Here is a 13,958-nt window from a genome sequence, read left to right on the forward strand (position 1 = left end):
ACCCACATCTGGCTCCCTGCTCCTAGGAGAGCCTGCTTCTCCCTCTCCCTCTCCCTCTGCCTGCCGCTCTGCCTGCTTGTGCTCTCTCTCTGTCAAATAAATAAATAAAATCTTAAAAAAAAAAAATCTACCCAGATGGTTGGTTCCTTCCTAGTTCTCAATCCCTTTTGGAAGGCCACTGACATCACCAGCAGCCTACACTAAAGTTGACTTTCTCTTTAAGATTGTTTGATTGTAGGGTTCAGAGATGGTGAAATATTTTCCTAGAATCTATAACATGGAATGGAGATTAGGTGGGTGATGTCACAAGAGATTTTTCAACAGTGTCAGCAGGCTCTAGTTATGCCTAAGGAAGTGGATAAATGGCACCATCTGAAATAGCTACTCACCCTGGATAAGCAGGTGGAGAAGATCAGTTACAGGTAGGACCAAACTCATTATAAGGAATACCATCACAGTAAAGATGTTTCGTTCTAGATTTTAGAATTAGTTCACTTAGGTCAAGAAAAATTCGAAATGACAGAAATAGAAAAAACAAGTTAGTTAACCCCTTGGCACGACTACAGTTGGTTTTGAGGTCTATTTTAAAATGTAAGACTAAGGACGTAAGTTAGAACAAGCCCTCTTTGATCTCTCTAGTCACCATTTCCAGGGCCAAAGAAGGGCTTGTAGAAGTGGCCCAAGTTGACCGCAAAAAGCAAGGTCTGGAGGGACAGGAAGCCCATCTTATGGCTAATTGCCATCACCTGGAGACATCTGACTCTCTAGCAGTCTTTGGCATCACTGGAGATTGTTAACATGGCTAATCAGATGTTAATTGAATGCACAGGAAAAGGAAATAAATTCCGCTTCTGAAAGGCAGCTGGAAAGGGCTTGGACTGCTCAGGCTCAGATTTACATTCCAAACCAGTTCTGAAGCCAAACACACTCGCTGCCGGAGCAGGAGGAAAGCCCCTCTCCTCAGCTTTACTGGAAAACACAACTCCCGGGAGGGAGGGTGAGGAACCCACAGCTTACTAGGCGGCGCCCCGATGTCCCTCAGGAAGTAAAGGCGAGACAAAGGATGCCGTCTCCTGGGGCGTCCCTAGATTCGAAGCCAATCCCTCTTCCCATATATCACCTCCTTTAAAGGACAAGGAACACACCTCCTCAGGATCTCTGGGGTGAGGGTGGGGGTAGGAAGTATTTCTAGTTACTCAATTCATTCAATGGTTAAGTATTTATTTTGTGGGTGCCAGACACTGACCTAAGCGGTTTACATCCTTAATTCTCACGATAATCCTGAGATCTGTGTTATTAACCCCATATTTACTTCTCTACAAAGGGGAGCAAGAGGCGCAGAGAAGAGCAGTAACTTGCCCAGTAAGCGGCGGCATCAAAGCACGGGTCTCTAATCCCCAGGCTGTGGCCCCAGGGCTGCCGGCTCCCCGGGGGCGACAAGCCCACCCGGGTCCCCAAGCCGCGCGCGCCCCGCGGTTCTCCCGCTGGCTCCACGCGGCGGCTGCCGCCCGCCCGCGCCCCCTGCAGCCGGGAGCGCCGCCTCCTCGCCGCTCCCGAGGGGCACGTGGCAGGTGCGCGGGTGCTCCGTGTCCCCGCCCCCGCGCCCCACGCTGGGTGCCCCGCGCCCCGCAGCGGCCGGGCAGGTCGCGCAGCCTCTGCGGAGCCCGGGAAGCGCCCGGGCGAAGAGGAGGAGCCAGGGGCACCGAGCGGGTGGAGTCGGGAGCCCGAGAGCGGTGAAGGCGGATTTCCTGGGCCCGGCTCGGTGGGGCTACTATGGCGTTTGGGAAGAGTCACCGGGATCCCTATGCGACCTCCGTGGGCCACCTCATAGGTAAAGAGCGGGGGAGGGAGACGCCAGGGCAGGCTTTGGGGACCCGGGGCCCCTTCCCGCTTGATTGCATTCTCGGCCTCGTCCAAGTTTGAGTAAATCTCTCCCCTCCCCCTGCAACTTTCACAGAGCACCCGAATCCCTCCCCCCCCCCGCCCCCGGCCCCTTTGAGGCATTTCTTTATGGCTGACTCCCCTTGGAACCCCTCCTTAAAATCTGCCTCCCTTTTGGTGCTTCCTGGGGCGTGGAACCGAACAGGTGAACCACGCACGGGATTCAGGTGAGGAGTGTTTGGGCCTGTGCAAGGAGAAAGGGTAAACTTCCGAGCCAGGGGAAATTGTTCAAGTGCGCTGCCCACTGGAGGGCCCCGTGTGGCTGTGCCTGTTTTACCGAGGAGGGAGAGACGGGACTTCACTGTGAGACGCAGGTCCCTTGAAACCAGTTCTCTCTGGCGTGGAGCCCTTAACAACCTGAGTTACTTTTTCTGGGTAAACAAAGAGAATGAAAATGCTCAGCACTGAGTGAAGGAAGCAGGGGAGTAGGGGAGCAGTCTGGGGCCACAAGAGGGCTCTGGAGGGACCACGCAGGTATTTGCCTAAGTCCTTCCTTCCGTGGCTGTACTCTGAATAACATAGTGGGAAGCAGAAACCAGGGACCGGACTATTTATACCAGCACCGTCTCCCTTCTTCCTCCTCGCCTCCAGTCCCCTCTTGGGAACCGGGTGTGGCACAGTGCCTGTGGATGCCAAGCAAAGCGTGATGTCAGGAACTTAGTAGGGTGATAAAATCCTGAGAACCTGGTGGTTATAGTAAGACTCCGATTTGGACAGTTTTGCCTGCAGCTCAGTTAACAGGGAATACGCCACTCAACCTGAACCTTATAAGGTTCCCCCATCTTTAGAAGTGGGTCAGAGTAACTATCACTAAGGGGGAAATGCTTTCTAAACTGTTGCCGGCTGTATCCCTATTGGATATTAAAATGAACTTTGAGTAGAAATAGATTCAGATTGCATCTTCGCAGCCTGATGAATTATTTAATGGTGTAAATATTTGCTGGATGAGACAAAGATGAGACATGGTCTCAACCCTTAGGGAATGTGCAATCTTGTAGGGAAGAGGGACACAGTTATGTAGTAACTACAGTACGGTACCTTTGCAATACGAGAAAACTACAAAACACTCAAAACTTAAGGGATAAATTTTGTGATGACTTTTGGAGGGTGAATAGGAGTTTTCTAAGATGGGAAAGTGGGAGGAAGCACAGGGAGGGAATGGAGAGCAGGGAATTTGGCGGAAGGAACAGTATGTGTCTAAACAACACAGTTAGTTAGCTTTGTCCATGGAATGCCAAATTCAAATAGCTTTTTTCCTAGATTGGAAGCAGGCTAAGCTTTGGGGTTCTCCCAACCAAACCCTATTCTTTCTTCCTCTTCATTATCCTTTTTAACTTTCTCTCCATTCCCCCTAGACCTCCTGTTTTCATGCTGAGGATCTTCTCCTTTCATGAAGGAAATATATTGAGCTCATTTAGGTTGTGTTCTTTTACTCTTCCCAGATGGCATTTTGTATTCTTAAGGAGAATGTGTGGAGAGGGAAAAATATCTAATTGTTTGATGGGGTTCCAAGTGCAGAAGCATTCAAGTCTGCCTAGTGCAGCTTTGGTTAGTACAGGTGCTGGGAGTTACCTTGCTTTAATGCTCAAGGACACAGACAATTTCAGTAGTTCTGATCTCTCTCTTTCTCAACATGCCCCCCTACCCCCCCACCAAGAATAAATGACTTTAAAAAAACAAAAACAGACATCAAATAACTTAAATTTGAATGCTAGTTCTACCTTGTACTGACTGTGTAGCCTTGGGTAATTTCCTTAACTTTTCTGAACTTGTTTCATCATCTATAACAGTGGGTTAAATGAAGTTGCATAAGATAAAATACTTTGCACTATGCACTTAGCTTTGTAGGTGGCTGCTCAATAGGCGCATGTCTTCGGGGAGACAGGCCAGCAGATGGAGATTTAGCCGACCTGTCCTGGCCCTACAGCCCGATGTTGTGCCTGCAGCTTTTATTAATAGGTCATTCATTACTGCTGTAATGGCAGCACTCTGAACTTGAGTTCTGATTGATTCCCGAATTACTGGGAATTGCTCAGGAAAAAAAAATCTCTTTGCCTTTTGGTAATATAAACTTAATGATACTTGCTAGTGAACCTCAGGCAGATTATTTCAGGAAGACCAGACATTTTTTATTCTGTTGTAGCTCAGACTCAACACAACAGCTTTTTCTTTGCAGAAAAGGCTACATTTGCTGGAGTTCAGACTGAAGATTGGGGCCAGTTTATGCACATCTGTGACATAATTAACACTGCCCACGATGGGTGAGTACAGTGTGTGGTGCACGCATTTGCCTCTGATAAGAAGCATCAGAACCACGGCACATTTTCTCTTAGACTCTTTGGTTTTCTTGTTGAGTTTTCATCCTCCCTTGGAAACCACTATCTTTTGAAGACATGTCTGGTTGAAGCATACAGGCAGCTGCTTATTTCAGCATGTGGAATATCTGAGAATGCATTATTATTTTTCTCTTTGCCTTTAATAGTTTTTAAATTTTGTCTTTGGGAAGCTCCAATTCCTTTTTCTTTAAAGAAAGCAGAATTGTTTCCTTCTTTAGAAATTCCCCCTGCTCTGATAGCCAGTATTTTATCCTACCATAAGTGAAAAATATTATCCAGAAGCTCATGAACTCCTGGTGGTGACCTGTCCTGGGCAGTTGTCATTATTAACCAGGAAATAATGTAGCAGTCTTTTTTTTCTCGTTATAAGACCATTTTTTCTTAATGTCACCTTGCCCACCTTCATGCTATGTTCTTAAATGATGTGCTAACTTTTTAAACTTTAGGGAATTGAAGCTTTAAAAAAAATCAGTAAGGCCAGGGGAAAGGGCGCAGGGTTTGAAACATGGCGGACGACGTGGACCAGCAACAAACTAGCAACACTGTAGAAGAGCCCCTGGATTTCATCAGGCTCAGCCTGGATGAGCGAATTTATGTGAAAATGAGAAATGACAGAGAGCTTCGAGGCAGATTACATGCTTATGATCAGCATTTAAATATGATATTGGGAAATGTGGAAGAAACTGTGACTACTATAGAAATTGGTGAGGAAACATACAGAGAGATACATAAATCAACAAAACAGAATATTGCAATGCTTTTTGTCCAGGGAGATGGTGTTGTACTAGTTGCCCCTCCATTAAGAGTTGGCTGAAACAAAGAACTTATCATGTATGGAATATAGGAGCTTTTGTATGATTGCCTCTTGCAATGTAGAAGACATTCAAAGAGACATTCAAAGAGAGAAAGACATTCAAAAGAGAAACCTGTGTAAATTTTGATATTAAGAAATGATTCCTGAAACAAATTGATTTGTGGATAACTAAAAAATTCTTAAGCTAAAGGGCATTTTAATATTTTTTCAACCCTTTCAATAAATATGATCACCAAGATGCAGAACTCTTTTTCTCAGGAATTGATTTGTTCTGTTGTTTTCTCAGACAATTTCTGATTTTTTTCCTTTAAATTAAATTTGATGTTTCCTTTTTTGATATATTTAAAAGAAAATCAGTAAGGCCAACTATTTGTGACTTTAGTCTGAATTACAGGTTGTTATAAGGGATACAATTCTGTTAATTATCCTGGGCACATTCAAGCGGTAACTAGACCAAGCAAAAAGATTTGGTCTAGTTTATGCTGATTGTTGAAGAAGAAAACATTACACTTATTGTTGACTATATTAATTGAGTGTATTAAGGTTAGTACTTTAAGGTGTTTATGGTATTTTCCCTATAATCTTGGTTCCTCTGAAACTTTTCTTTATGGATAATACTAATTTTTTCATAGATAATACAAAAAGGGAATCTCAAAGTAAAATTTTCCCTTTCAAAAAAATTTTCTTAAACCTTTCTAAAAGTTTAATACTAGATTCTATATGCGATTTTTTTAGAAATATAGATAATTATTTATAATAGTTGTAATTCTATGTAAACATGTGTAATTGTCATATAATAAAAATTCTACCCATGCAAACACAGACAAAATTGGAAGGTAATATGTAAAAAGGATTTGTATTCTTTTTTCAGTTTTATTGAGATACAATTAGCATACAGCACTGTATAAGTTTAAAGTGTATAGCATAATGATTTGACCTACATGTAGTATAAAATGATTACCACAGTAAATTAACATCTGTCACCCCATATAGTTTCAAAAAAAAATTTTTTCCTTGTGATGAGAGCTTTTAGTGTCTACTCTTGGCAACTTTCAAATATACCATACAGCAATGTTAACTATGGTCATCATATTATACCTTACATCCCCAGGAGTTATTGATCTTATAACTGGAAGTTTGTACCTCTTGACCACCTCAAAGTAAATTTCGATCCTCTACTTTTACATAAGTCTTTCTTTTATAATGTAAAATGGTAGTCTATCAGAAGCTGATCTAATTAGTCATAATTCCTCCTATATCACCTACCCTGGAGGGTACTCAGGAAATAGTCTTAACCAAAAATGGTAACCTTCATTGTTTTGGGAATTACATTTCCCATAAACCAGTTTTGTGCATTGATAGAGGGATAGGGATATGAGAGCATTTCGCATGTAGTGCTTTCTAGGTAATACTATTATGTAAATTTTTGATTCTCTCAAGGGGATAGATAGTATTGTCTGCCTAGATGTATGAGGAAACACGTGTGAGAAATTAAGTAATCTGCTCAAGCAGAATCAGGGCCTTGGTCTTCTCTTTAGCCACTCCTCTTTCCACAATGCATATTGCTTTTCAGAGACTACTTATTTTCAGCAATGCCTAAATTGATGATTTCACTGTATTTATTGCTGTAGGCCAAAAGATGCAGTAAAAGCTTTGAAGAAAAGGATTTCCAAAAACTACAATCATAAAGAAATCCAACTCACCTTGTCAGTAAGTACTTTTAATGTTATAATCAAGACTCTAGGATTTCCTAAGACGTAGACACATCTTTAGTTTTCGGTTAAAAAAAAATATTAGCAAAAATCTATTTCGAGTATGAATTAAAACTGAGAATTACAGAATTGAGAGAGTTTTGCTGATTGTCATAGCATTTAATTTTGTGGAAAGAGTGTGTTCCTGGAAAGCCAGCTTTTCCTGGTCAGGAGATGGGAACTGGTAATTCAAAACTTGTAAATACTGAACGAGTCAAGAAGTCTGTGTATGTGTTACCCATGAGGAGAACTGAAATCTTGAAAAAGGCTTCCCTGTTAGCTTTTTACCTCACTTGAACAGCTCTGTGGAATTCTGAGGTGCTGGCAGTTCCTTAAGTTTCAACCAAGCTCTCCTGTGTAGTATAATTTGGAGACCGTTCTATGTTGATTTAAACAGTGCTGTATACCTTATTGTCTGTGACTCGGGTGTGGGCACTTATTGGATGCGTTCCCATTTTTCCCCTCATCCTCGGCCATATGACCTCTTCAGTCATTTCGGTGAGTTGCCATTTTTACTACTGTATGTTTTGCCAGCCCTGCCTGCTGCCTGAGAGTGAGCCATATGACATTCTCATTTCTCCTGCATGCATTTGTTTACCTCAGCCAGGCCCCAGGCCACCAGGTTAGGGCCCTAACCAACCAGCATCACCCTCCCCCGAGGGACTCAGGGAGTGTTTATCCAGAGGACTATGGGGCTGGGGTACATGCAACTCCAGTGAGTTTCATGGGGAGGAAAACTCACCTCTTGCTTGGAGATTAACAGAATGAGAAGAAATGAATTAAATGGTCTTGACGCTATCACTGAAGAAACCCTTTAGGATGTGGACATAGTTTTAGAGGCCTTTTCCTCCTTTACCTCTTTAAAAAAAAAAAAAAAAAAAAAAAAAAAACCCTCTCCCTTGTCCTTTACTCATAGCAGCACCTCAGGGGAGGTCCCAGAATGGAAGAACTTGAGAGATGAGTAAGCACTAAAGTAGAACTACCAGAACTGTGGGTCGCTGATGGGGGGAAAAACCTTTGGTACCTAACGGATGCTCTTGACAACCCTGTGGAGTAGTTCTTTTCTTAACTCTGTTTCACAGATGAAGACTCAGTGAGGTTGTGGGGTTTTCTTTTCCTCCATTATTTAAGAGGCATAGGCAAGATTTCAACTCAGTCCTCAGATTCTAAATCCCAGGCCCTTACGCCATACCACTTTGCTTCTCAGAATGGATCAGTCTCCTCTGAAGAATGACTACTGTGTTTCATTGGTGTCTTCAACTCCTTAGTACCTGGTGCAAAACCCGGTACATCAGTGTATCAGGGACTGAGCCGATTGTCCGTCAGCCCCCATCCCACTCTCCTCGTATCCAGGAAGACTCCAGGGCTAAGGGAATGTACTGTAGAATTGGGATAGAAAGCGATGTAGCTGTGCCCTAAAATGGAGGGGATCTAGGCTATCTCAAGGCTGCTGAAGGTTTGGAGAATTGACAGAAGATGAATTTACACCACCTATGTTTATTCTGTTGTTTATTCTGTGTACTGGGTGTGTCTTTTTCTTGTGGTACCCAGCCTTCTTGGCATTTCTGTGCTTGCTTCTTACTCTATCTCCCTATCTTTCTCTATCCTGGTTCCTTCTTCTGATATTGAGCTGGGACCCTTTCCTGAGGAAGCAGGGTTATTCTAGAGTGTTGTCTCTTCTGGCCCTCCATTTCTCTTTGGGTCCCCATTCTTCTTCCCTTCAGGTAGTCTGATCTCTCAAGCCATAATAGCTAAGCTGTACTAGCTGCCCGTTCCCATTACCTGTCCCACCTCAGATAACTGTACATCTTCCACCTTGTGTTTTCCATGCCAGAATGTGAGAATGAACAAATCTAAAACCTGTGCCAAAATAAGCTGGGGGGAGAGTCATGGGTTGGGGATCAGAATAGCTCCTCATTGTTAGGATCAGAGTTCGTTAAGGTACCTACTTCTTGGGTTTCCTTTTTTTTTTTTTTTTAAAGATTTTATTTATTTATTCATGAGAGACAGAGAGAGGCAGAGGGAGAAGCAGGCTCCCGTGGAGCAGGGAGCCCGATACGGGACTCGATCCCAGGACTCTGGGATCATGACCTGAGCTGAAGGCAGATGCTTAACCATCTGAGCCACCCAGGCGCCCCTTCTTGGGTTTTCTTTAAATAGGTCTTTGACTCTTGATAGCCTCCTGCATATTTGCCCAGTCACCTCACCTCTAACTACTCACTGCATTGCAGAGGTGTTTATGGCTTCAGAATGAACTTTAATATTAACTTAAGCAGGACTTAATTATGAGAGAAGTTAGTCACAGAAAGAATCATCCAATGTCTGTGAAAGCAATTAAATGTTTACCAAACAATTCTTTAAAAATGAATCCCCATAGGGACACCTGGGTGGCTCAGTCATTAAGCGTCTGCCTTCAGCTCAGGTCATGATCCCAGGGTCCTGGGATCGAGCCCCACATCGGGCTCCCTGCTCTGCAGGAAGCCTGCTTCTCCCTCTCCCTCTCCCCCTGCTTGTGATCCCTCTCTCGCTTTGTCTCTCTCTGTCAAATAAATAATAAATAAAATCTAAAAATAAATAAAAATGAATACCCTTATATGACACTACCATTTTATTACTCTGAAGTGATGAGAGCCTGTCAAAGTCAATTATAAATGTTCTTTGAATTATGTGTCATTTGGTTTCTCCATAGACTTGTTAGCCTTGATTAGGTGTTTGATGGGATTGGACTACACTGTGATGTCCTACCATCAGTTGGTGGAGAAGTTTTGTCAAGAAGCCAGTAGTTTCATTTTTTTAAAAAGCAATTTGTTACCAAGCTTCATAACTCTTAGCCAGAGGCTAACCTTTTGAATGAGTCAATTGTGATAAGTCTCAGCAAGATATTATTGTCAAGTGGAAAGCTGTTGAACAGGTTCCTGGAAATCAATTAATTAATAGGCCTTTGTGGACCACCACCCAGGTGGTGAGCTGTAGGGGCTTCAGAATTTGTGTAATATGTGTCCATTCCTCCACGAGCTCACTGTAGAATGAGCTTATCCCCTAGCGTGGCCATACCTTGGTGGGGTCTTCAACTCTGGATGGCCCCAAAGCCTGGTTTACTGTGCTTGGTTCAGAAATTTATTGCAAGAACTAAAACTACCAAGTGGCTCCTTTTCCAGTCTTTCTAAGAAGAAGACTTATATCAGCTAATCAACAGATTTTCTCCTGATAGGAAATTGTCCATGGAAACAGATGATCAAAATAGTTGCCATTTGTTAAGGTCCTGCTACATGTCCACCTCTTCATATACATAGTTCATTAGGCCTTACAAGAAGTCTCTAAAGGGAGATATTATGGCTCATTTTACAGATGAGAAGACTGAGGCTTGGAATGATAAGCAACATCTGAGTCCAGCACAAACAGAGATTAGTGAGGCCTGAAGTCTTACTCTCTTTAATCTCTCTTGGTCCCTTGGGTTCTAGGTTCTCTATCCCCCCTGAGATTACGGTGTCTTGGTTGTCCTATTTCCAAAGGTAGGTTATCTGAACACAGTCTGAATACCTAAATCATACCAAAGCCCAATTTCAAAATGTGTAAAAGCAACATATTGATTTTTCCAATTTGCCACAATACTCAGTGGACTCTGGGGTGAAAGAGGTACCAGTGATATAATGAAAGAGGTGAGCTAGGAGTAATTCATCCTGAAATTCTAGATTCCAGTGGGAAAACACAAAGGGCCATGATTTGTGATCTCCAGATGTTAACTTTCTCAGCATTTCATGTTGACACTCTGATTTTATGCATGTAACCTCCTGAGAATGTTACCCATTACCATAAAATCTGAGTGATCCAAAGATAAAAATTGGTTTGTGAAATATTTAGCAAGAAACTCCCCATTCGTTTTACCATTATTAGAGAAAGTGAGACTTGGAGGCTATCTTGCCTAATGAGACTGCCTAATGGGTTGGATGAAGTATTTCTGTAAATTCCCATTGAACTAGGGGTTCTTTTCCTCCCCGTATTTCACCTAATAACTCATCATAATGCATCCAGCAAAAGTCATTCATTATTCAACTTTTCAACTTAACTTTCTCTAAACAACTTATCTCAATAGGTTGGATTTTGTTTTTATTTTCCTTCACTTTAAATATTTTCTGTGTTTCAGGGGCGCTTTAGTGGTGCAGTCAGTTGAGTGTCCCTCTCTTGGTTTCGGCTCAGGTCGTGATCTCAGGGTCTTGAGATTGAACCCCGCGTTGGGCTCTGCACTTAGAGTGGAGTCTGCTTGAGATTCCCTCTCTCTCTGCCCCTTCCCCCCACTTGTGCGCTAGCTCGTGCACGCTCTCAAATAAGTCTTTAAAAATCAATATTTGCTGTGTTTCAGATAACTAGCTGCATGTGTTTCTGTATTTTCTGATTGCCTTCTTAGCCACAATACCCTTAAAACCACAGCTCTCATACCTTCTTTTTGTATTGCCATTCTACTGACACAGTACAGAGCAGGGTGGAGTGTCCATTTTCAGGGCTGCTTTTCTGCAGAGATGATCATACCTCTCCTGGTTCCATTATGGGTTTCTGTGACCTCTCTAATCTGAGAAGTGGCAGCACAGAAAATGGAGTTTTAACTTTGTTTTTAGATCACTTGTAGAAATCTGCTTTCTGCATGCAGTTCTTCAGTGCCAGTTCCTTTCTTCTTAGCCTTACTTCTGCTCATGTTGCTTAATTGAAAATGCCCCCCAACCCCACTAGGGGGACTAATGATCCCACTAACTGACAAACCTAGCTGAGTTTTTCTCCATTCACATCCTTTTCTGTTTTGACACATGATCCTTGTAGAAATTGCCCTCTTTTGACTTTCCCAATGTTATGTTCTCTATATTTTATGCTTCAGTTTCCATTGGTTGCTCTCTGGTTGCTTTCATGGAGTTTCTTCTGGCCGGTGTGATAGGTGAACCCCAGTGTTCTAGCCATTCTTCCCTGCTCCTCACACACAGCCTTGGTTTCTCATGTTAGGCTGCCTCCCTCCTGAACTGCAGCTGTGCATGGATAGCTCCATTAAACATCTCTACTTGAACGTCCCACCATCTCTTTTGCCTTCATCATCTTGGGCTGCTATTACAAAAATACCACCTACTGGCTGGTGTAAACAACAGACATTTAGTTCTCACAGTTCTGCAAGCTATGAAGGTCAAGGTGTCAGCAGATCCAGTGTCTGGTGAGAGCCCACTTTTTGGCTTATAGGTGGCCATCTTGTCATTGCATCCTCACACAGCCAGGAGAGATCATCTCTTGTGCCTTTTTATAAGGGCACTAATCTCACTCCTCAGGGCTACATGCTCATGATCTAATTACTTCTCAAAAGACGCACTTCCAAATACCCTCAACATTAGGGAGTAGGAATATCAACATATGAATTTGGGAGGGACACAGAGTCCATACTACTCTGAAACTCAAAATGTCTAAAATTCAACTCATCTGGGTGCCTAGGTAGCTCAGTTGGTTAAGCGTCTGAATCTCAGGGTTGTGAGACCAAGCCCCGAGCTGAGCATGGAGTCTGCTTAATATTCTCTCTCTCCCCCTCTCCCTGTGCTCCTGCCCTGCTCGCATGCTCGCTCTCTCTCAAAAAATAAAAATTAAAAATTAAATTCATCTCCTTATTTTTACCCCAAACCAAGCCTGCAACTCCATCCACTTCCAGATTTCCATCCAAGGTGCCATCAATCTCATGCAGAATAACAGCGGCATCACATTCAGCCATCCTTTTCTGCCACATGTCAGTTGTAAAGTTCTGCCTTTGTGATTCCTGTCTTTCTTTTCCTCGCACCCATATCTCCCTGGTTTAGGCCTTTCTGCCTTGGTTCTAGTGGGACTAGGACTAGTAGGTCCCTACTGTATTCTCCATCCTTCCAGGTCCCCTTTGTAAAGTGCTGCTTGAAAACCTTCCCAGAGTATTACTTTGCAGTCCTTAACCTTTCTCTCAAGTTCAGAATAGAGGTATGATGGTGACAAACTAACAAGAACCCTTCGGGGGGGGGCGGAGCAAGATGACGGAGGAGTAGGAGACCTGGATTTCGTCTGGTCTCAGGAATTAAGCTGAACAGGGATCAAACCATTCAGAACACCTACGAACTCAGAAGAGAGTAGCAACAACTCTCTGAACAGAGAAGCGACCACTTACTGGAAGGTAGGACGTGCAGAGAAGTGAATCCGAGGCGATATTCGGGAGGATAGACGGCAGGGGAGGGGGACTCTGTTGGCTGCTTCTGGCAAGTGATAGAGCCGCGGAGCACAAAATCGGAACTGTTAGAAGTCAGTTACACTGAGGGACGTCACTCCAGTGGCTAAGCGGGAGGTGGAAACCTCGCGGGACAGTGTGGACTCAGGACCCTCGGGGTCACAGAAAGACCGGGGGTGCCTGAGTGCAGCAGAGCTCCCAGGTATCGGGAGCGGGGAAGCTGGCTGCAGAGACGGAGCCGAGGTGCGGGCTCTCAGCTCGGGGTTGCCAATAAATGGTGATCCGGCCCAGTTGGGCCACTGCGCCTCTAGCAGGGACCCAACAAGCAGCAGAGCCGGGGAGACTCCCCTTCCTCCCCGGGGAGGAGCGGCACGGGAGCACACCGCAGGGATCTGCTGGGTTTGGAGACTCCACACAGGGTCGGGTGCCAGAGATAGAAACGCTCGGTCACAGGCCAGGTGAGCATGGAGTGCAGCCGGAGACTGGGGAGACGGGAGTGATTGACTGCTTTTCTCTGGGGGCGCACTGAGGAGCGGGACCCCGAGTTCTCGGCTCCACCGGGCAGAGAGTGGGCGGCCACCATTTTCACCCTGGTCTTCCAAAACTGTATCAAGAGCTTGCAGGGAACAAAAGCTCCTGAGAGCAAACCCGAGCAGCTTGCTCAGCCTGGACCGACAAGGGTGGGGCAACTCTGCCTCCGGCAAAGACATTTGGGAACCACGGCAACAGTCCCCTCCCTCAGAAGATCAGCACGAACAGCCAGCAAGCCAAGACCAAGTTTACCAATCAAGGAGAACAGGAGAACGCCCCACTAGGGGAACACTGCACATAGAATTCATGGCTTTTTTACCATGATTCATTAGTTTTTCAAAGTTAATTTTTTTAACTGTTTTTTGGTTTTTTCT

The 13,958-nt window shown here is 44.1% G+C and overlaps 1 protein-coding gene and 1 pseudogene across 1 annotated transcript in view; both read left to right on the forward strand.

Moving 5' to 3' along the window:
- Positions 1 to 1,744: 1,744 nt before the first annotated feature.
- TOM1L1 (target of myb1 like 1 membrane trafficking protein) overlaps positions 1,745 to 13,958 on the forward strand; it is a 74,097-nt gene continuing 61,883 nt past the window's right edge. The window contains exons 1-3 of the mRNA XM_028090595.2: positions 1,745 to 1,831; positions 4,118 to 4,202; positions 6,723 to 6,801. Coding sequence (XP_027946396.1) covers positions 1,774 to 1,831; positions 4,118 to 4,202; positions 6,723 to 6,801 — 222 coding nt within the window. The 5' untranslated portion in view covers positions 1,745 to 1,773. The remainder of the gene's footprint in view (positions 1,832 to 4,117; positions 4,203 to 6,722; positions 6,802 to 13,958) is intronic.
- LOC114198901 (U6 snRNA-associated Sm-like protein LSm3 pseudogene) lies at positions 4,783 to 5,091 on the forward strand (annotated as a pseudogene).

This window comes from Eumetopias jubatus, unplaced genomic scaffold, assembly GCF_037043125.1.
Source record: "Eumetopias jubatus isolate StellerSeaLion01/CBP00866 unplaced genomic scaffold, mEumJub1_p1.0 scaffold_10, whole genome shotgun sequence".
NCBI classification, from domain to species: Eukaryota; Metazoa; Chordata; class Mammalia; order Carnivora; family Otariidae; genus Eumetopias; species Eumetopias jubatus.